The sequence below is a fragment of the Oncorhynchus nerka genome, linkage group LG9b (genome assembly GCF_034236695.1).
Source record: "Oncorhynchus nerka isolate Pitt River linkage group LG9b, Oner_Uvic_2.0, whole genome shotgun sequence".
Lineage (NCBI taxonomy): Eukaryota > Metazoa > Chordata > Actinopteri > Salmoniformes > Salmonidae > Oncorhynchus > Oncorhynchus nerka.
The window spans coordinates 46689004-46711029 of NC_088424.1; the positions used below are offsets into that span (position 1 = coordinate 46689004).

Below are 22026 nucleotides of genomic sequence, written 5' to 3' on the forward strand. Positions count from 1 at the left end.
TTTACTGTAAAATGACCGGATGACAGCTTGGTTTCACTTTACTGTAAAATGACCGGGTGACAGCTTGGTTTCACTTTACTGTAAAATGACCGGGTGACAGCTTGGTTTCACTTTCGTGCTGTTATAACATCAATATGATTTTGTTGTGTAGTCCCCTGTAGGCAAACGTCATAGGAAAAGGACTGTCCTGTAGTGTAAATCCAGGCTAATTGTGTGTTAATCTAAACCTAATCGTAATCTAAACAGTGTGAAGCTGAGCCTGTGTGTGATTATCACTGGTGATTTCCCTGTTGTCTCTGTCTGTTAGGAGCTGGTCAAACACACCCCCGACGCAGCCGACAAGAACAACCTGAAGATGGCTCTGGACGCCATGAAGGTAATCAGACTGTCTCTCTTCTTCTCTTACTAAACTACAATCGGAGAATAGACCCTAAATGTGGGACTGTGTGTTTGTTGACCCAGGACTTGGCTCAGTATGTCAACGAGGTGAAGAGAGACAAGGAGACTCTGAAGGAGATCAACCAGTATCAACGCTCCATCGAGAACCTGGTAACATAAATCATCATGATTTAGACACATCAATTTGTTTCTATTGTTGTCCAAAGTGCAACGCGGTCCCAGACACATACTGTACTAGTCCTCCGGACCCACACTGAACATGGTCTCACTGATATCATATTAACCACCCCCTCACGTTACCTCTCATTACCCCCTCACATTACCTCTCATTACCCCATCACATTACCTCTCATTACCCTGCACATTATCTCCCCTTACCCCCTCACATTACCTCTCATTACCCTCTCACATTGCCTCTCATTACCCACTCACATTACCTCTCATTACCCCCTCACATTAACTCACATTACCACCTCACATTACCTCTCATTACCCCATCACATTACCTCTCATTACCCCCTCACATTACCTCTCATTACCACCTCACATTACCTCTCATTACCCTCTCACATTACCTCTCGTTACCACCTCACATTGCCTCTCATTACTCCCCCACGTTACCTCTCATTACCCCCTCACATTACCTCTCATTACCCCCTCACATTACCTCCATTACACCCTCACATTACCTCTCATTGCTCCCACACATTACCTCTCATTACCCCCTCACGTTACCTCCCTTTACCTCCCATTACCCCCTCCCATTACCCCCCCCCCCCTTACCCCTCCCATTACCTCCCTTGCCCCCTCACATTACCTCACATTACCCCTCCCATTACCTCTCATTACCTCATCACATTACCTCACATTACCCTCCCATTACCTCTCATTACCTCATCACATTACCTCACATTACCCCATCCCATTACATATCATTACCTCCTCACATTACCTCTCATTACCCTCACATTACCTCTCATTACCCCCCCATTACCCCCCTTACCCCTCACATTACATCCTATTACCCCCACCCATTACCTTCCCTTAATCATCCCATTATCTCCCCTTACCCCCTCCCATTACCTCCCCTTACCCCCTCCCATTACCTCCCCTTACCCCCTCACATTACCTCCCATTACCCCCTCCCTTTACCCCCTCCCATTACCGCACTTCCATTACCTCCCCTTACCCCTCCTATTACCCCCTCCCATTACCTCCCCTCTCTTACCCTCCTTTATCCCCTCTCATGACCTCCCCTTACCCCCTCCCATTACCTCCCCTTACCCCTCCTATTACCCCTCCCATTACCTCCCTCTCTTTACCCTCCTTTATCCCCTCCCATTACCTCCCCTTACCCCCTCCTATTACCTTCCCTTATCCCCCTCGCATAACCTCCCATTACCTCCCTCCCATTACCTCCCTTTCCCCTCCCATTACCTCCCTCCCATTACCTTCCCTTATCCCCCTCTCATGACCTCCCCTTACCCCCTCCCATGACCTCCCCTTACCCCCATCCCATGACCTCCCCTTACCCCCTCCCATTACCTCCCCTCCCTGAAGAACCAGCCCCTGGAGAGCTACGGACGGCCCAAGGGGGACGGAGAGGTCCGAATGGTGTCTAATGTTGACAAGAAGAAACAGGACAGGTGAGATGGGATTAGGAAAGGCAGACTGACTACATGCTGGTTTCCCAGACCCACTGACTACAGACTGGTTTCCCAGACCCACTGACTACAGACTGGTTTCCCAGACCCACTGACTACAGACTGGTTTCCCAGACCCACTGACTACAGACTGGTTTCCCAGACCCACTGACTACAGACTGGTTTCCCAGACCCACTGACTACAGACTGGTTTCCCAGACCCACTGACTACAGACTGGTTTCCCAGGCCCACTGACTACAGACTGGTTTCCCAGACCCACTGACTACAGACTGGTATCCCAGACCCAGTGACTACAGACTGGTTTCCCAGACCCAGTGAAACAAATGGGCAACCCGGGTTGGTGCTAAGGACTACAGTGTAAACACTGTAAATAAATACAGTGTAAACACTGTAAATAAATACACACTGTAAACACTGTAAATAAATACAGTGTAAATACTGTAAATAAATACACACTGTAAACACTGTAAATAAATACACACTGTAAACACTGTAAATAAATACACACTGTAAATAAATACACACTGTAAACACTGTAAATAAATACACACTGTAAATAAATACACACTGTAAACACTGTAAATAAATACACACTGTAAACACTGTACATAAATACACACTGTAAACACTGTAAATAAATACACACTGTAAATAAATACACACTGTAAACACTGTAAATAAATACACACTGTAAACACTGTACATAAATACACACTGTAAACACTGTACATAAATACACACTGTAAACACTGTAAATAAATACACACTGTAAACACTGTAAATAAATACACACTGTAAATTAACAGACATATCTTCCTGTTTGACGGGGCCGTGATCGTCTGTAAGAGACGAGGAGACAACTATGAGATGAAGGATGTGATCGATCTCAACTACTTTAAGATCACCAACAACCCCACCCAGGATAGAGAGAGCAAGAAGGTCAGTCGCCACAGCCAGGGTACATGTGATCAAAGTGAAAACAAGTTTAGTTTTTAGCCCAAATTCCTTGCATTCATAATTCTCTACTGTTCAAGGGAAAATAGGGGAGGGCTATCAGCTGATCATAGCGACTGTAGAAAATATAAATCAGCTAACTACTTAAAAATATATATATTTAACCTTTATTTAACTAGGCAAGTCAGTTGAGAACAAATTCTTATTTACAATGACGGCCTACCAAAAGGCAAAAGGGGGCTGGGATTAAAAGATACACATCACAACACTACATAAAGAGAGACCTAAAACAACAACACAGCATGGTAGCAACACATGACAACACAGCATGGTAGCAACACAACATAACAACAACATGGTAGCAACACAACATAACAACAACATGGTAGCAACACAACATAACAACAACATGGTAGCAACACAACACATGATTGGGCACAGATAGCAGCACAAAGGTCAACAAGCACAAAGGTCAACATGGTATAGACAACAATACATCAGGAGTAACAGCCACAACTACTTAGCTAGCTAACTGTTCACTATGCTGTTGTAACAATTAAACTACTCTTTGCCTGTGATTGGAGTTTGTTCTGCTGCTAACATCTACATTGTAGGCCTACTTGAAAAAAAAAGGTCAAATTGAACCCTTTCCTGTCCCTGATCACGAGAGATGACATACAACAGCAAGAAGTAGTCAGTGTGCCACTGCTGGTTTAGCTAGTTTGATGGGCAATTCTTTACAGAACAGGAGATAAAAGACTAAAAGTAATATAACGTTTCTCTGGATTAAAAAACAAATGCTTCCAATCTCATAGGGCTCTGGGGTTACCTACCCTGTTGGCTTTCTATCTGTCTACCTGCCTGGCCTAACTCTAACACTTACCTGCACCAACAACCCTGACCAACAACCCCGTCCAGGATAGAGAGAGCAGTTGACGAAAATGTTAATGGTGATAATATAGGATGTTTAATATAGGATGTTAATATAGGATGCCAAATCAAATCATGTTAATACAGGGTGATGTGAAAACCTCTACAGGATCGGTGTCCCGACCTCGGGACGGTTGAGCTAACGTAGGCTAATGCATGAGGTTATAAGTAACAAGACCATTTCCCAGGACATAGAGATACAGTGGGTTCACCCTTTAAAAGTTGTAGTGTGCCACATAATTCTATGGCACGTTATTTAAGTGCCAACCACTGGTACCATTAATGCTAGTTAGTGTTAGTTTGACCACCAATGGGTGTCTTTGAGAAGCATTTTATAGCCTTCAATAGTGGCTCTACTAGAGAATTGAAAACATTTTTTTTTGTAAGAACATAGTATATGGGACTGATTTTAAGAAGTGTTGCTTAACTGTCAGGGTTTTCTGGTGAAAGAGAAGCGGACCAAAACGCAGCGTGGTGGTTATTCATGTTTCTTTAATTTAAGACACTATACATGAATAAACTAACGAAAACAATAAATGTGAGAACTCAAAACAGCCCTATCTGGTGCAAAACACAAAGACAGGAACAATCACCCACAAACACACAGTGAAACCCAGGCTACCTAAATATGGTTCCCAATCAGAGACAATGACTAACACCTGCCTCTGATTGAGAACCATATCAGGCCAAACACAGAAACAGACCAACTAGACACACAACATAGAATGCCCACTCAGATCACACCCTGACCAAACAAACATAGAAACATACAAAGCAAACTATGGTCAGGGTGTGACAGTACCCCCCCCCAAGGTGCGGACTCCGGCCGCAAAACCTGAACCTATTGGGGAGGGTCTGGGTGGGCATCTGTCCGCGGTGGCGGCTCTGGTGCTGGACGTGACCCCCACTTCACCATAGTCTTAGTCCGCCACCTTGTCCGCTTCCTTGGCCTCCTAACTATGGCGACACTACTACATGACCCCACTGGACTGAGGGGCAGCTGCTCGAGACAGAGGGGCAGCTACTCGGGGCAGAGGGGGTCTGGCGCCTCTGGGCAGAGGGGGTCTGGCGCCTCTGGGCAGAGGGGGTCTGGCGCCTCAAACTCCGGCAGCAGCGCCGGGCAGGCGGGAGACTCCGGCAGCAGCGCCGGGCAGGCGGGAGACTCCGGCAGCACTGGACAGGCGGGAGCACCTGTACGGATGAGCCGGAGAGACAGCCTGGTGCGGGGGGCTGCCACCGGAGGGCTGGTGCGTGGAGGTAGTGACGGATAGACCGGACCGTACAGGCGCACTGGAGCTCTTGAGCACCGAGCCTGCCCAACCTTACCCGGTTGAATGGTCCCGGTCGCCCTGCCAGTGCGGCGAGGTGGAATAGCCCGCCCTGGGCTATGCAGGCGAACCGGGGACACCGTGCGCAAGGCTGGTGCCATGTAAGCCGGCCCAAGGAGATGCACTGGAGACCAGCTGCGTAGAACCGGCTTCATGGCACTTGGCTCAATGCTCAACCTAGCCCGGCCGATACGCGGAGCTGGAATGTACCGCACCGGGCTATGCACCCGCACTGGGGACACCGTGCGCTTCACAGCATAACACGGTGCCTGTCCGGTCTCTCTAGCCCCCCGGTAAGCACAGGGAGTTTGCGCAGGTCTCCTACCTGGCATAGCCATACTCCCTGTGAGCCTCCCCCCAAGACATTTTTTGGGTCTGACTCTCGGGCTTCCGTCCGCGCCGCCGTGCTTGCTTCGCCAACTCCATTCTCCGATAACCCTCCGCACACTGCTCCATCGAATCCCAGGCGGGCTCCGGCACTCTCCCTGGGTCGACCGCCCACCTGTCTATCTCCTCCCAAGTAGTATAGTCCATGTTCTCCAAGTAGTGCAGCCTCTCCCACTGCTGCTGCTGCTGTTGCTGCTGCTGCCTTTCACCACGCCGCTTGGTCCTGTTGTGGTGGGTGATTCTGTCAGGGTTTTCTGGTGAAAGAGAAGCGGACCAAAACGCAGCGTGGTGGTTATTCATGTTTCTTTAATTTAAGACACTATACATGAATAAACTAACGAAAACAATAAATGTGAGAACTCAAAACAGCCCTATCTGGTGCAAAACACAAAGACAGGAACAATCAACTAGACACACAACATAGAATGCCCACTCAGATCACACCCTGACCAAACAAACATAGAAACATACAAAGCAAACTATGGTCAGGGTGTGACATTAACTCATTGCATTAATATTATGATGTTTCTATTCCAAGAAAAACAAAATATAGGAGGGTGTTAATAAGGGATGTTAATATAGGAGGGTGTTAATAAGGGATGTTAATATAGGAGGGTGTTAATATAGGAGGGTGTTAATATAGGAGGGTGTTAATATAGGAGGGTGTTAATATGGGATGTTAATATAGGAGGGTGTTAATATAGGAGGGTGTTAATATGGGATGTTAATATAGGGGGGTGTTAATATAGGAGGGTGTTAATAAGGGATGTTAATATAGGGGGGGGGGGGGGTTAATAAGGGATGTTAATATAGGATATTAATATAGGGGGATGTTAATATATTCAGGCTGTAACAACAAAATGTGCAACAAGTCAAAGGGTGTGAATACTTTCTGAAGGCACGGTGTGTGTGTGTGTGTGTGTGTGAGAGAGAGAGAGAGAGAGAGAGAGAGAGAGAGAGAGTGTGTGTGTAACTTTGCCATTCACTCTCTCCTTGTCTTCCTCTCTCCCTCCCCAGTGGTTCTATGGTTTCTACCTGACCCATCAGCAGGGGCAGAGCGGCTTTGAGTTCTTCTTCAAGACCAAGGAGCTGAAGAAGAAGTGGCTGGACCAGTTTGACATGGCAATGTGAGTCTGTACTCTGTGTGTGTGAAGTGTCATGGTGGTCCTGTGCCTCTCAGTTCGTAGACACAAGTGGTGCTTGTGTTTAGCTCCATTGAACGTTTACTACATTGCAGAACGGTTTGCACTGAATGACACATTTCCCCCAAATTGTTCTTGTACATTCCTGAACAAACTTTGAGGTACATTTACACTGTTTGGTAGGTGTGGCAGGGTGTGGCTTGAAGCAACATGATGTATTTAAAGGGCAACGGTGCATTTTGAGCCCACATCCTTTCAACTGGTCGTTCAGTGCCCCACCTTTCTCCATTTAATTGAACGTTCCACTACATTTTTTTGTTTTTTAATACTGAATGTGGCTCGGGATTGTGGGTTTGATTCCTGCTCCGTGGCCACTCATATGAAAAATGTACGCTCGCATGACTGTAGTGAAGAAAATGATTTGTTAAATCAGCCAGGTCGCTCAAGATCCACTGTGAAATAAGACCGTCCGTCCAGGTAAGCAGGACGTCAGGACACGTCAGGAGATTACTTCAAACCCGGGCCACTAGGGGCAATGGTGAGCACTATTACCATCAAGTAGACGTGGGTTTTACTAAGGCGTTGTGGAAGAGGGATGGTGAATGGGTGTAAACCGCGAGCTCTTGCTCCGAGGCTATGGCATTCAGTCTCAGTGCAATTTATTTTTTGTTGTTTTTTGTCGTTTTTTTGTTGTTGTTGTTGTTTTTTTTTGTTGTTGTTTTTTAACCCTATCCTAAATCTTAACCATTAACTTTACCATTTGGAATTAATACCTTGACTTAATCTTTGAAATGTAACCTTTATGGACAAACGTCTGATTCTGCACTGCGAAAGCTTGTTGGCTAAAAGGCATATACAGTTCCTTCAGAAAGTCTTCCTACCCCTTGACCCTTGACCACATATATTTGTGTTACAGCCTCAATTCAAAATCCAATTCAATTCAAAATCACCCATGTGCACACAATACCCCATAATGACAAAGTAAAAACATGTTTTCTGGAAATGTTGGCAAATTTATTGAAATTAAGATACAGAAATCTCTCATTTGCATAAGTATTCATACCCCTGACTCAGTACTTTGTAGAAGCACCTTTGACAGCGTTTACAGCATTGAGTCTTTCTGGGTAAGTCTTTCCACATCTGGACTGTACAACATCTTGCCCATTATTCTTTTCTAAATTCTTCAGGCTCTGTCAAATTGGTTGTTGTACATTTCTAGACAACCATTTTCAGCTCTTGTCATCGATTTTCAAGTAGAGAAGTAAAGTCAAAACTGTAACTAGGCCACTGAGTGGCACAGTGGTCTAAGGCACTGCATCTCAGTGCTAGAGGCGCACTTCAGACCCTGGTTCGATTCTAGGCTGTATCACAACCGGCTGGGATTGGGAGTCCTATAGGGTGGTGCACAATTGGCCCAGCTTCTTCCGGGTTAGGGTTTGACTGACTTGCCTAGTTAAATAAAGGTAAAATAAACAATTTGGCCTTGTATTTTAGGTTATTGTCCTGCTGAAAGGTGAATTAATCTCCCAGTGTCTGGTGGAAGGCAGACTGAAACAGGTTTTCCTCAAGGCTTTTTCCTGTGCTTAGCTCCATTCAGTACATTTTTTATCCTGAAAAACTCCAGTGTCCTTAACGATTACAAGCATACCCCTAACATGATACAGCTACCACGATGCTTGAAAATATGGAAAGTGGTACTGAGTAATGTGTTGTATTTGCCCCAAACATAGCACTTTGTATTCAGGACAAAAAGTTAATTGCTTTGCCACATTTTTTGCAGTATTACTTTAGTGCCTTGTTGCAAACAGGATGCATGTTTTGGAAAAAAAAAATCTGTACAGGCTTCCTTTTTTTCTCTCTGTCAATTAAGCTAGTATTGTGGAGTAATTACAATGTTGTTTATCCATCTTCAGTTTTATTCTATCGCAGCCATTATTACATTTTGTTAAACTGTTTTAAAGTCACGATTGGCCTCATGGTGAAATCCCTGAGTGCTTTTCATCCTCTCCGGCATCTGAGTTAGGAAGGACGTCTATATCTTTGGGTGCATTGATACGAGCCAAAGTGTAATTAGGAACTTCACAAAGGGATATTCAATGTCTGCTTAAAAAACTAGTATGTTTCTACCAATAGGTGCCGTTCTTTGGGAGGTCTTTGTGGTTGAATCTATGTTGGAAGTTCATTGCATTGAGGGACCTTAATTAATTGTATGTGTTGGGGGTACAGAGATGAAGTAGTCATTCAAAAATCATGTTAAACACTATTATTGCAATAAGAGTGAAACTTATTGCGACTCGTTAAGCAGCTGTTAACTCCTGAACTGACTGTATTTTCAGGCTCGACATAACAAAAGGGTTGAATACTTATTGACTCAAGACATTTCAGCTTTAGATTTTTTTAAAATTAATTTGATAACAAAAACAAAATTCCTATTTGACCCGGTTTTGTGTATTCGTCCAGTGACAAAATCATCTCAACAACAAAATATGGAAAAAGTCCAAACTTTCTGAAGGAGCTGTACAGTTTCCAAGACTTCGAGGCGGATTCTGTTTTCTCTCATTTCAACTTCAATTAAAGACACACACACACACACACACACACACACACACACACACACACACACACACACACACACACACAAACAGACACACAGACACACACTGCTCTACTGCTCTACACACACACACACAAACACAGACACACACACACACACACACACACACACACATACACACATACACACACATACACACACACACACATACACACATACACACACACACACACACACACACCTCTGACAACAGTCATATTTTTTGATAACCTGCTGGAAGTCTGAGTACAATTCTGCTTGAAAGTATCTCTTTCAAATTATGACTTTGAAGTTCTCTGTCACTAGTAAGGCTTTGTAGGTCACTACAAGGACTAAAGTGAGTCCAAGAGTTCTTTTGACCTTTGCTTAAATTTGAAGTCTCACTCATATTGTGAAGAAAATGTACAGTACCAATCAAGTTTGGACACACCTACTCATTCCTATTTTCTACATTGTAGAATAATAGTGAAGACATCAAAACTATGAAATAGCACACATGGAATCATGTTATAACCAAAAAAGTGTGAAACAATTCAAAATATATTTTATATTGTAGAATCTTCAAAGTAGCCACCCTTTGCCTTGATGACAGCTTTGCACATTCTTGGCATTCTCTCAACCAGTTCACCTGGAATGCTTTTCCAACAGTCTTGAAGGAGTTCCCACATATGCAGAGCACTTTTTGGCTAACTTTTAACAAGGCACACCTGTTAATTGAAGTTCATTCCAGGTGACTACCTCATGAAGCTGGTTGAGAGAATGCCAAGGGTGTTTAAATCTGTCATCAAGGCAAAAGGTGGCTACTTTGAAGAATCTCAAATATATTTTGATTTGTTTAACACTTTTTTTTGGTTACAACATGATTCCATATGTGCTATTTCATAGTTTTGACGTCTTCACTGTTATTCTAAAATGTAGAAAATAGTAAAAAAATAAAGAAAAACCCTTGAATAAGTAGGTGTCCAAACTTTTGACTGGTGCTGTGTGCGTTTTGTCACTACTACAACATGTTATTTCTATCATAGGGTACTTTGGGGTGACAGTTATGGGTGTCCATTCTAATCGTACAATTGACCCGTCTTTATAAATGGTTGTCTTGGTGAAATCGATTTAGGAAATGTTGTTTCAAACCAAGGCCCTGGAGTTTCTTTATAGCAAGAATTGAAGAGATGGAGAGGAGAAATGATTTTGATTTGGAGAGAGGGAAGTGAAACTCACTTACTGCTAAGTACCCATAATGCTTTTCCACTTAGACATCTACCTCTGCAGAGTGTAGGTGTGTGTGTGTGTGTGTGTGTGTGTGTGTGTGTGTGTGTGTGTGTGTGTGTGTGTGTGTGTGTGTTGTGCAGCGGTGTAAATGTGGCACTCCAAGGGGGATATTTAGGCAACAAACTGTCCCATCACAGCAGACATGAGCACCAGAACCAGGAGTCAATCACAGAGCAGAGAGCAGCCTTCAGATGAAGTGCACCCTGGCATAGTGAGTTACTAAGCAACAGTTTGGTTACGGCTCCTTTCACTCCAACTTCAAAGTGATTTCAAGAATCCAGCTGGTTTCAACATATTAGTCTCATGATAATGTAGAGGACTATCCCTCTGTAAGATATCTGCTGTAGTCCCATAGCTCTATTGTATACACTCAGTACACACTCAGTACACACTCTGTACACACTCTGTACACACTGTACACACTCAGTACACACTCTGCACACACTGTACAAACTCAGTACACACTCTGTACACACTCAGTACACACTCTGTACACACTCTGTACACACTCTGTACAATCAGTACACACTCTGTACACACTCTGTACACACTCAGTACACACTCTGTACACACTCTGTGCACACTGTACACACTCTGTACACACTCAGTACACACTCTGTACACACTCTGTACACACTCAGTACACACTCTGTACACACTCTGTACACACTCTGTACACACTGTACACACTCTGTACACACTGTACAAACTCAGTACACACTCTGTACACACTCAGTACACACTCTGTACACACTCAGTACACACTCTGTACACACTCTGTACACACTCTGTACACACTGTACACACTCTGTACACACTGTACAAACTCAGTACACACTCTGTACACACTCAGTACACACTCTGTACACACTCTGTACACACTCTGTACAATCAGTACACACTCTGTACAATCAGTACACACTCTGTACACACTCTGTACACACTCAGTACACACTCTGTACACACTCTGTGCACACTCTGTACACACTCTGTGCACACTGTACACACTCTGTACACACTCAGTACACACTCTGTACACACTCTGTACACACTCAGTACACACTCTGTACACTCAGTACACACTCAGTACACACTCTGTACACACTCTGTGCACACTCTGTGCACACTCAGTACACACTCTGTACACACTGTACACACTCAGTACACACTCTGTGCACACTCAGTACACACTCAGTACACACTCTGTACACACTCTGTGCACACTCTGTGCACACTCAGTACACACTCTGTACACACTGTACACACTCAGTACACACTCTGTGCACACTCAGTACACACTCAGTACACAGTCTGTACACACTCTGTACACACTGTACACACTCTGTACACACTGTGCACACTCTGTACACACTCTGTGCACACTCTGTACACACTCTGTACACACACTGTACACTCAGTACACACTCTCTACACACTCAGTACACACTCAGTACACACTCTGTACACTCAGTAAACACTCAGTACACACTCTGTACACTCAGTAAACACTCTGTACACACTCTGTACACTCAGTAAACACTCTGTACACACATTGTACACTCAGTACACACTCTGTACACACACTGTACACACTCTGTACACACACTGTACACACTCTGCACACACACCATCTGTTCTCACTCACTCATTTCCTCTCCCTCTGCCCCTCTCTCTCCCTCCTCACCTCCCCTCCTCCCTTCTCTCTCCCTCCTCTCCTCCCCCTCCTCCCCTCTCTCTCCCTCTTCTCCTCCCCCTGCTCCCCTCTCTCACTCCTCACCCCCTTCCCTCTCTCTCCTCTCCTCCCCCTCTCTCTCTCCCTCCTCTCCTCCTCCTGCTCCCCTCCCTCTCCTCCCCCTCCTCCCCTCCCCTCTCTCCCTCCTCTCCCTCCTCCCCTCTTTCTCTCTCTCTCACTCACCTCCCCTCCTCCCCCTCTCTCTCTCTCCCTCCTCCCCTCATCCCCTCTCTCTCTCACTCCCTCCTCCCTCTCCTTCCCTCTCTCTCTCCCTCCTCCCCTCACCTCCGCCTTCTCCCCTCTCTCTCTCCCTCCTCTCCTCCCCCTCCTCCCCTCTCTCTCTCACTCCTCTCCTCCTCCTCCTCTCTCTCTCTCCCTCCTCTCCTCTCCTCTCCTCTCCTCTCCTCTCCTCTCCTCTCTCTCTCTCCTCCCACTCCTCTCTCTCTAAACAGATCCAACATCAGACCAGAGAACTCCAGTAACAACTTCCACCAGTTCAGGATGCATACCTTCATCAGAATCACTACCTGTAGCTCCTGTCAACTGCTCCTCAGGTGTGTGTGTGTGTCTCTGTTTATTCTTTGTTAATACCTGTTTATCCTTAATCTCAGAGTAACATCCCATAATAGTATTTCTCCTGAAGTCTCCGTGGTTAACAGTGTTGATAATAGTGGTGTAGATTGGTACTGTACCTGTAATGTCTCCTGCCTCCTCCAGGGGTATCTTCAACCAGGGCTATCTCTGTCTTAAGTGTGGACTCGGAGCTCATAAGGAATGTCTGGGTAGAGTGGGTGTCTGTGGAAGAACTGGTAGGAGAGGGAGATGTGCTTCTACAACCATTGACTTTTTATCATATGCTTCAGTGATGTCTCTTTACAACCTGTTATTCTGTTTAGTGCTTTCTGCTCACTCTGTCCCTTGTCCATCTCCTTTTAGAGTCTGCCAAGCTGAGGCCTGAGGTAAGATACACTCTACTGCTCTACACACACACACACACAGACACACACTGCTCTACTGCTCTACACACACACACACACACACTGCTCTACTGCTCTACACACACACACACAGACACACACTGCTCTACTGCTCTACACACACACACACACACACATACACACACGCACTGCTCTACTGCTCTACACACACACACAGACACACAGACACACACTGCTCTACTGCTCTACACACACACACACTGCTCTACTGCTCTACACACACACACACACACACACACACACACACACACACACACACACACACACACACACACACACACACACACACACACACAGACACGCACTGCTCTACTGCTCTACACACACACACAAACACACACACACACACACACACACACACACAGACACACAGACACGCACTGCTCTACTGCTCTTCCTTAGAGAGGGTAACCACGGCAATACATTTCCAATTGCCCGAGAACTGTTACATTCACACAAACAGACACACACAGACACACACACAGACACACACACAAACACACACATACAGACACACACACAAACACACACACACAGACACACACACAAACAGACACACACACAAACAGACACACACAGACACACACAAACAGACACACACACAAACAGACACAGACAGACACACACAATCAGACACATACATGAACAGACACATACATGAACAGACACACACACACATACACACACAATCAGACACACATGAACAGACACATGCATGAACAGACACACACACACAGACACACACATGAACAGACACACACACACAGACACATGCATGAACAGACACACACACACAGACACATGATAAATGGATAGATGGATGCATGTGATTTTCGATGACCTAAATACATGACATTAGCCATTCCATTCCATTCATTGAACGTGTCATTTTGTCTCCTGACCTGCTGAACCTGACTCAAGGTGAGACTAGATTTCTCACACTCTTAACAATCACACAAGTGTAACACAAGGGTAAGATATGTGTGTAGGAGGGACTGTAATGAACAGCACACCCTTTTCATATGTGTATCTGGTAGGTACCACGTCTTACAGCTGTAAGAAAAACAGAAAGAAAATTCCCAGATGAATGAACTTCTCTGACTCGTACTGTAGTGCAGGTCAAGTTGATATCGCACTGTGTGTGTGTGTGTGTGTGTTTCTCTCTGTGTTTTGTTTCTCTGTGTCCATGTGTTTATCTGTGTGTGTGTTTCTCTTGAGTGTTTGTTTCTCTCGGTGTGTGTGTGTGTGTTTCTGCATGTGCATTCATGCGTGTGTGCATGTTCGTGCGTGTGTCTGCGTGCGCCTGTGTGTGATGTGTGTGAATGACATTCCTTCTCTCTCTCCACAGAGGGCTCCGACGGTGCGGAAACAACCAGACCCAGGTCAGTACGGTTCGACCGTGTCACTTCCTACAGTCTTAACAGAGACCTCATGTGAAGACCGGTGCTGTGAAAGTGGCCTAATAACCATCTAACAACTTCAAGTTAGAAGTCTAAAAGCTGAAAACGTCAAAGTTAGTTCACCAACCAACTCCTCGGGAGGAGGGTTCGCCAAGTAGCTCTTCTGGAGAAGGGTTCGCCAAGTAGGTCTTCTGGAGAAGGGTTCGCCAAGTAGCTCTTCTGGAGAAGGGTTCGCCAAGTAGCTCTTCAGGAGAAGGGTTCGCCATGTAGCTCTTCAGGAGAAGGGTTCGCCAAGTAGCTCTTCAGGAGAAGTGTTCACCAAGCAACTCCTCAGGAGAAGGGTTCACCATGTAGCTCTTCAGGAGAAGGGTTCGCCAAGTAGCTCTTCAGCAGATGTGTTCACCAAGCAACTCCTCAGGAGAAGGGTTCGCCATGTAGCTCTTCAGGAGAAGGGTTCACCAAGTTGCTCTTCAGGAGAAGGGTTCACCATGTAGCTCTTCAGGAGAAGGGTTCACCAAGTTGCTCTTCAGGAGAAGGGTTCACCATGTAGCTCTTCAGGAGAAGGGTTCGCCAAGTAGCTCTTCAGGAAAAGGGTTCGCCAAGTAGCTCTTCAGGAGAAGGGTTCGCCATGTAGCTCTTCAGGAGAATGGTTCGCCATGTACCTCTTCAGGAGAAGGGTTCGCCAAGTAGCTCTTCAGGAAAAGGGTTCGCTCTCTTCAGGAGAATGGTTCGCCAGGGAAGGGTTCGCCAAGTAGCTCTTCAGGAAAAGGGTTCGCCAAGTAGCTCTTCAGGAGAAGGGTTCACCAAGTAGCTCTTCAGGAGAAGGGTTCGCCATGTAGCTCTTCAGGAGAAGGGTTCGCCATGTAGCTCTTCAGGAGAAGGGTTCACCATGTTTCTCTTCAGGAGAAGGGTTCGCCATGTAGCTCTTCAGGAGAAGGGTTCACCATGTACCTCTTCAGGAGAAGGGTTCACCATGTAGCTCTTCAGGAGAAGGGTTCGCCATGTAGCTCTTCAGGAGAAGGGTTCGCCATGTAGCTCTTCAGGAGAAGGGTTCACCATGTAGCTCTTCATGTAGCTCTTCAGGAGAAGGGTTCACCATGTAGCTCTTCAGGAGAAGGGTTCACCATGTAGCTCTTCAGGAGAAGGGTTCACCATGTAGCTCTTCAGGAGAAGGGTTCACCATGTAGCTCTTCAGGAGAAGTGTTCACCAAGCAACTCCTCAGGAGAAGGGTTCACCAAGCAACTCCTCAGGAGAAGGGTTCACCATGTAGCTCTTCAGGAGAAGGGTTCACCAAGTAGCTCTACAGGAGAAGGGTTCGCCATGTAGCTCTTCAGGAGAAGGGTTCGCCATGTAGCTCTTCAGGAGAAGGGTTCACTATGTAGCTCTTCAGGAGAAGGGTTCACCATGTAGCTCTTCAGGAGAAGGGTTCGCCATGTAGCTCTTCAGGAGAAGGGTTCGCCATGTAGCTCTTCAGGAGAAGGGTTCACCAAGTAGCTCTTCAGGAGAAGGGTTCACCAAGTAGCTCTTCAAGAGAAGGGTTCACCAAGTAGCTCTTCAAGAGAAGGGTTCACCAAGTAGCTCTTCAGGAGAAGGGTTCACCAAGTAGCTCTTCAGGAGAAGGGTTCACCAAGTAGCTCTTCAGGAGAAGGGTTCACCAAGTAGCTCTTCAGAAGAAGGGTTCACCAAGTAGCTCTTCAGGAGAAGGGTTCACCATGTACCTCTTCGGGAGAAGGGTTCACCATGTAGCTCTTCAGGAGAAGGGTTCACCAGATGACGATGATGAAGAACACTTGATCACATAGTAAATAATCTCAACATTCACACTGATGGAACACAATTCAATCCACTCTCTAAGAATCCAGTGCTAATAGATTGGCCTTTACCTCCAGTCTATGGTGGGAGCCAGAGAGGAAGGCCTTTACCTCTAGTCTACGGTGGGAGCCAGGGAGGAAGGCCTTTACCTCTAGTCTACGGTGGGAGCCAGGGAGGAAGGCCTTTACCTCTAGTCTACGGTGGGAGCCAGGGAGGAAGGCCTTTACCTCCAGTCTACGGTGGGAGCCAGGGAGGAAGGCCTTTACCTCTAGTCTACGGTGGGAGCCAGGGAGGAAGGCCTTTATCTCTAGTCTACGGTGGGAGCCAGGGAGGAAGGCCTTTACCTCCAGTCTACGGTGGGAGCCAGGGAGGAAGGCCTTTACCTCTAGTCTACGGTGGGAGCCAGGGAGGAAGGCCTTTACATCTAGTCTACGGTGGGAGCCAGGGAGGAAGGCCTTTACCTCTAGTCTACAGTGGGAGCCAGGGAGGAAGACCTTTACCTCTAGTCTATGGTGGGAGCCAGGGAGGAAGGCCTTTACCTCCAGTCTACGGTGGGAGCCAGGGAGGAAGGACAGCGTGTAGTGGAGACAGATGCATTGGAGTGGGTGGATTCAATAAGAAAAGCCTGGGCAGGGATAGGAGAACGCCCACGTCTAAACTGTCCAGCCTCTCTCTGTGCCCTTACCTCTGTTAAACTCTTCAGCCTCTCTCTGTGCCCTTGCCTGTGCTCCTCTACTCTGAGCTCAGCAATAGAGCTTTGCCTGCCTGAGTCGCTTAGAGAGGAAAGTAATATTCGTAACTTAATCTCTTCATGAGAAAGACAGGTAGGCAGAAAAGGCAGACTGTTATGCTTATTGGCTTTTATATTGTTCTTATTAAACAGCACATGCGTGGCCTGTTGCCACGATAGTTCAGTCATCTGAGGACAGCATCACTGGTTTTAATAGGAGTGAAGACTGTTAGCCTGGTCCCAGATCTGTTTATGCCCTTGTCTAGCTCACTAAAATAGGCATTGTCACAAAAATGACCATAGGAGGTGGTTAAGACAGCAGAAACAGATCTGGGACCACGCTAAAGAGGACTATGGCTGGAAGGTAAATGTGTTTAAGTGCTTTGGGAGTAGACTGGGGGAGAGTAGGAGGCCTTGTCTGTCTGGCAGGTGTCTTTAGTCTAGCTGAGGTCGTGTAGGGTTTGATCATAGCCTGAAGGTAGAGAGGGGCAGTTCCTCTTGCTGCTCCATAGGTAAGAACCAAGGTCTTGATGTGGATGCGAGCTTCGACTAGAAACCAGTGTAGTGTGCTGAGGAGCGGGGTGACATGAGAGAACTTGGGAAGGTTGAACACCAGGCAGGATGCAGCGTTCTGGATTAGTTGAAGGGGTTTGATGGCAGAAGCTCAGAGCCCAGCCAACAGAGAGTTGAAGGGGTTTGATGGCAGAAGCAGGGAGCCCAGCCAACAGAGAGTTGAAGGGGTTTGATGGCAGAAGCACAGAGCCCAGCCAACAGAGAGTTGAAGGGGTTTGATGGCAGAAGCGTTGAGCTCAGCCAACAGAGAGTTGAAGGGGTTTGATGGCAGAAGCACAGAGCCCAGCCAACAGAGAGTTGAAGGGGTTTGGTGGCAGAAGCAGTGAGCCCAACCAACAGAGAGTTGAAGGGGTTTGATGGCAGAAGCGCAGAGCCCAACCAACAGAGGGTTGAAGGGGTTTGATGGCAGAAGCAGGGAGCCCAGCCAACAGAGAGTTGAAGGGGTTTGATGGCAGAAGCACAGACCCCAACCAACAGAGAGTTGAAGGGGTTTGATGGCAGAAGCACAGAGAGCCCAGCCAACAGAGAGTTGAAGGGGTTTGATGGCAGAAGCGTAGAGCCCAGCCAACAGAGAGTTGAAGGGGTTTGATGGCAGAAGCGTAGAGCCCAGCCAACAGAGAGTTGAAGGGGTTTGATGGCAGAAGCGCAGAGCCCAGCCAACAGAGAGTTGAAGGGGTTTGATGGCAGAAACGCAGAGCCCAGCCAACAGAGAGTTGAAGGGGTTTGATGGCAGAAGCGCAGAGCCCAGCCAACAGAGAGTTGAAGGGGTTTGATGGCAGAAGCGCAGAGCCCAGCCAACAGAGAGTTGAAGGGGTTTGATGGCAGAAGCGCAGAGCCCAGCCAACAGAGAGTTGAAGGGGTTTGATGGCAGAAGCGCAGAGCCCAGCCAACAGAGAGTTGAAGGGGTTTGATGGCAGAAGCACAGAGCCCAGCCAACAGAGGGTTGCAGAGAGTTGCAGTAGATCCAGTTCCAAATGGGAGATGACAAGTGCCTGGATTAGAACCTGCACCTTTTCCTGTTTTAGGAAAGGTTGTAATCTACAGATGTTGTGGAGCACGAACCTGCAGGAGTGAGTCACTGTTTTTGATGTTGTTGATGTTTGAGAACGACAGGATGTGTTCCATGGTCACGGCAATGTTCTTTGCACCATGGAGACCGTGATGGAGAGGTCTTTGAGCGGGGCAGGCCTTGCCCGGGAGGAAGAGCAGTTCTATCTTGCCGAGGCTGAGGTTGAGGTGGTGGGCCGACATCCATCCAAGCTGAGATACACAGCTCCTCTCCACACCATCTGGTAGGAGCGCCCTGCCAGGTAGGATGCAATCCAGGAGTGTTCAGAGCCTGAGACGCCCAGCCCTGAGAGGGTGGAGGGGAGGCAGAGCCTGAGATGCCCAGACCTGAGAGGGTGGAGGGGAGGATCTGACAGAGCCTGAGACGCCCAGCCCTGAGAGGGTGGAGAGGAGGATCTGACAGAGCCTGAGACACCCAGACCTGAGAGGGTGGAGAGGAGGATCTGACAGAGCCTGAGACACCCAGCCCTGAGAGGGTGGAGTGGAGGATCTGACAGAGCCTTAGACGCCCAGCCCTGAGAGGGTGGAGGGGAGGATCTGACAGAGCCTGAGACTCCAGCCCTGAGAGGGTGGAGGGGAGGATCTGACAGAGCCTTAGACGCCCAGCCCTGAGAGGGTGGAGGGGAGGATCTGACAGAGCCTGAGACTCCAGCCCTGAGAGGGTGGAGGGGAGGATCTGACAGAGCCTTAGACGCCCAGCCCTGAGAAGGTGGAGAGGAGGATCTGACAGAGCCTGAGATGCCCAGCCCTGAGAGGGTGGAGAGGAGGCAGAACCTGAGACACCCAGCCCTGAGAGGGTGGAGAGGAGGATCTGACAGAGCCTGAGACGCCCAGCCCTAGACGCCCAGCCCTGAGAGGGTGGAGTGGAGGATCTGATGGTTCACCTTGTTGAAGGCAGAGGATAGATGAGTGGAGGATGAGAACAGAGGAGAGAGTCCGCTTTGGCAGTGAAGAGAGCCTCTGTGACACAGAGGAGAGAAAGTCAGCTTTGGCAGTGCAGAGAGCCTCTGTTACACAGAGGACAGCAGTTTCCTTTGAGTGACCCGTCTTGGAGCCTGACTGGTTAGTGTCCAGAAGATGGTTCTAAGAGCGATAACGAGACAGTTGGTCAGAGATAGCACACCCAAGTGTTTTGGAAGGAAAACACATCAGAGGTGTTGAGGAGGGGAGCGACTCTGGCCATCTAGAAGTCATATGTCCTTTCCTCTGTCTGTCCCCAGCTCTATTTATTTAATTGTATTTTTATTTCTCTATTATTTAACCAGGTAAGCTAGTTGAGAACAAGTTCTCATTTACAACTGCGACCTGGCCAAGATAAAGCAAAGCAGTGCGACACAAACAACAACACAGAGTTACTCAAAATTAGTTACTAAATTAACACTGGAGTGATGTGCAGATGATGATGTGCAAGTAGAAATACTGGTGTGCAAAAGAGCAGAAAAGTAAATAACAATATGGGGATGAGGTAGGTAGATTGGATGGGCTATTTCCAGATAGGCTATGTACAGCTGCAGCGATCGGTTAGCTGCTCAGATAGCTGATGTTTAAAGTTAGTGAGGGAGATATAAGTCTCCAACTTCAGTGATTTTTGCAATTCATTCCAGTCATTGGCAACAGAGAAGTGGAAGGACAGGAGGCCAAAAGAGGTGTTGGCTTTGGGAATGACCAGTGAGATATACCTGCTGGAGCGTGTGCTACCGGTGGGTGTTGTTATCGTGTCCATTGAGCTGAGATATGGCGGAACTTTACCTAGCATAGACTTATAGATGACCTGGAGCCAGTGGGTCTGGAGACAAATATGTAGCGAGGGCCAGCCAACTAGAGCATACAGTCGCAGTGGTGGGTGGTATAAGGTGATTTGGTAACAAAACGGATGGCACTGTGATAGACTGCATCCAGTTTGCTGAGTAGACTAATGGAAACTATTTTGTAGATGACATCGCCGAAATCGAGCATCGGTAGGATAGTCAGTTTTACGAGGGTATGTTTGGCGGTGTGAGTGAAGGATGCTTTGTTACGAAATAGGAAGCCGATTCAATTTTGGATTGGAGATGCTTAATGTGAGTCTGGAAGGAGAGTTTACATTCTAACCAGACACCTAGGTATTTTTAGTTGTCCACATATTCTAAGTCGGAACCGTCCAGAGTAGTGATGCTAGACGGGCGGGCAGGTGCAGGCAACGAACGGTTGAAGAGCATGCATTTAGTTTTACTTGTATTTAAGAGCAGTTGGAGGCCACGGAAGGAGAGTTGTATGGTATTGAAGCTCGTTTGGAGGTTTGTCAACACAGTGTCCAAAGAGGGGCCAGATGTATACAGAATGGTGTGGTCTACGTAGAGGTGGATCAGAGAATCACCAGCAGCAAGAGCGACATCATTGATATATACAGAGAAAAGAGTCGGCCCGAGAATTGAACCCTGTGGTACCCCCATAGATACTGTCAGAGGTCCGGACAACAGGCCCTCCGATTTGACACGTTGAACTCTGTCTGAGAAGTAGTTGGTGAACCAGGCGAGGCAATCATTTGAGAAACCAAGGCTGTTGAGTCTACCATAGCCCTGTCTCAGCATGTGTCTTCTCCTCTCCTCTGTCTCCAGGTCTCCCTAGGATGCTGGTGATCAGAGACTACTGTGGCATCCCCTCTCCCCAGAATGCCCCCCCGTTGACCATCCATGCTGGGGACATCATCGAGCTCATCTGTGCCGACCTACACAGCTCCTGGTGGCAGGTGGGTGACGACTCAGTCAGACGGAAGATGTGTGTGTGTGTGTGTGTGTGTGTGTGTGTGTGTGTGTGTGTGTGTGTGTGTGTGTGTGTGTGTGCATGCGTGCGTGCGTGTGAGAGAGAGACCTCGCTCCTCTTTAACTGCTGGGATTTAACCCACACATTCAGCCGTCATGCTCTTCCAGTTCATTCCAGGTGAATCATCACAGAACCGTTACATAGAGGTCAGCATTAAGAGGAGATAGTGGGCGGTAGTTGGTAACCCAGACACGCACAGCTCTGTCAATTGATTTCTTCAGCCTGGAGTGATGAAACTCCTGC

At 47.2% G+C, this 22026-nt stretch overlaps 1 protein-coding gene across 2 annotated transcripts in view; it reads left to right on the forward strand.

Moving 5' to 3' along the window:
• Window positions 1-22026, forward strand: part of vav3b (vav 3 guanine nucleotide exchange factor b) — a 125060-nt gene that overhangs the window by 51295 nt on the left and 51739 nt on the right. For both annotated transcript variants that reach the window (XM_065013787.1, XM_065013788.1), the window contains exons 11-20: window positions 308-376; window positions 463-549; window positions 1960-2045; window positions 2871-3003; window positions 6681-6790; window positions 12852-12953; window positions 13117-13208; window positions 13336-13358; window positions 14746-14779; window positions 21579-21709. In XM_065013787.1, coding sequence (XP_064869859.1) covers window positions 308-376; window positions 463-549; window positions 1960-2045; window positions 2871-3003; window positions 6681-6790; window positions 12852-12953; window positions 13117-13208; window positions 13336-13358; window positions 14746-14779; window positions 21579-21709 — 867 coding nt within the window. The remainder of the gene's footprint in view (window positions 1-307; window positions 377-462; window positions 550-1959; window positions 2046-2870; window positions 3004-6680; window positions 6791-12851; window positions 12954-13116; window positions 13209-13335; window positions 13359-14745; window positions 14780-21578; window positions 21710-22026) is intronic.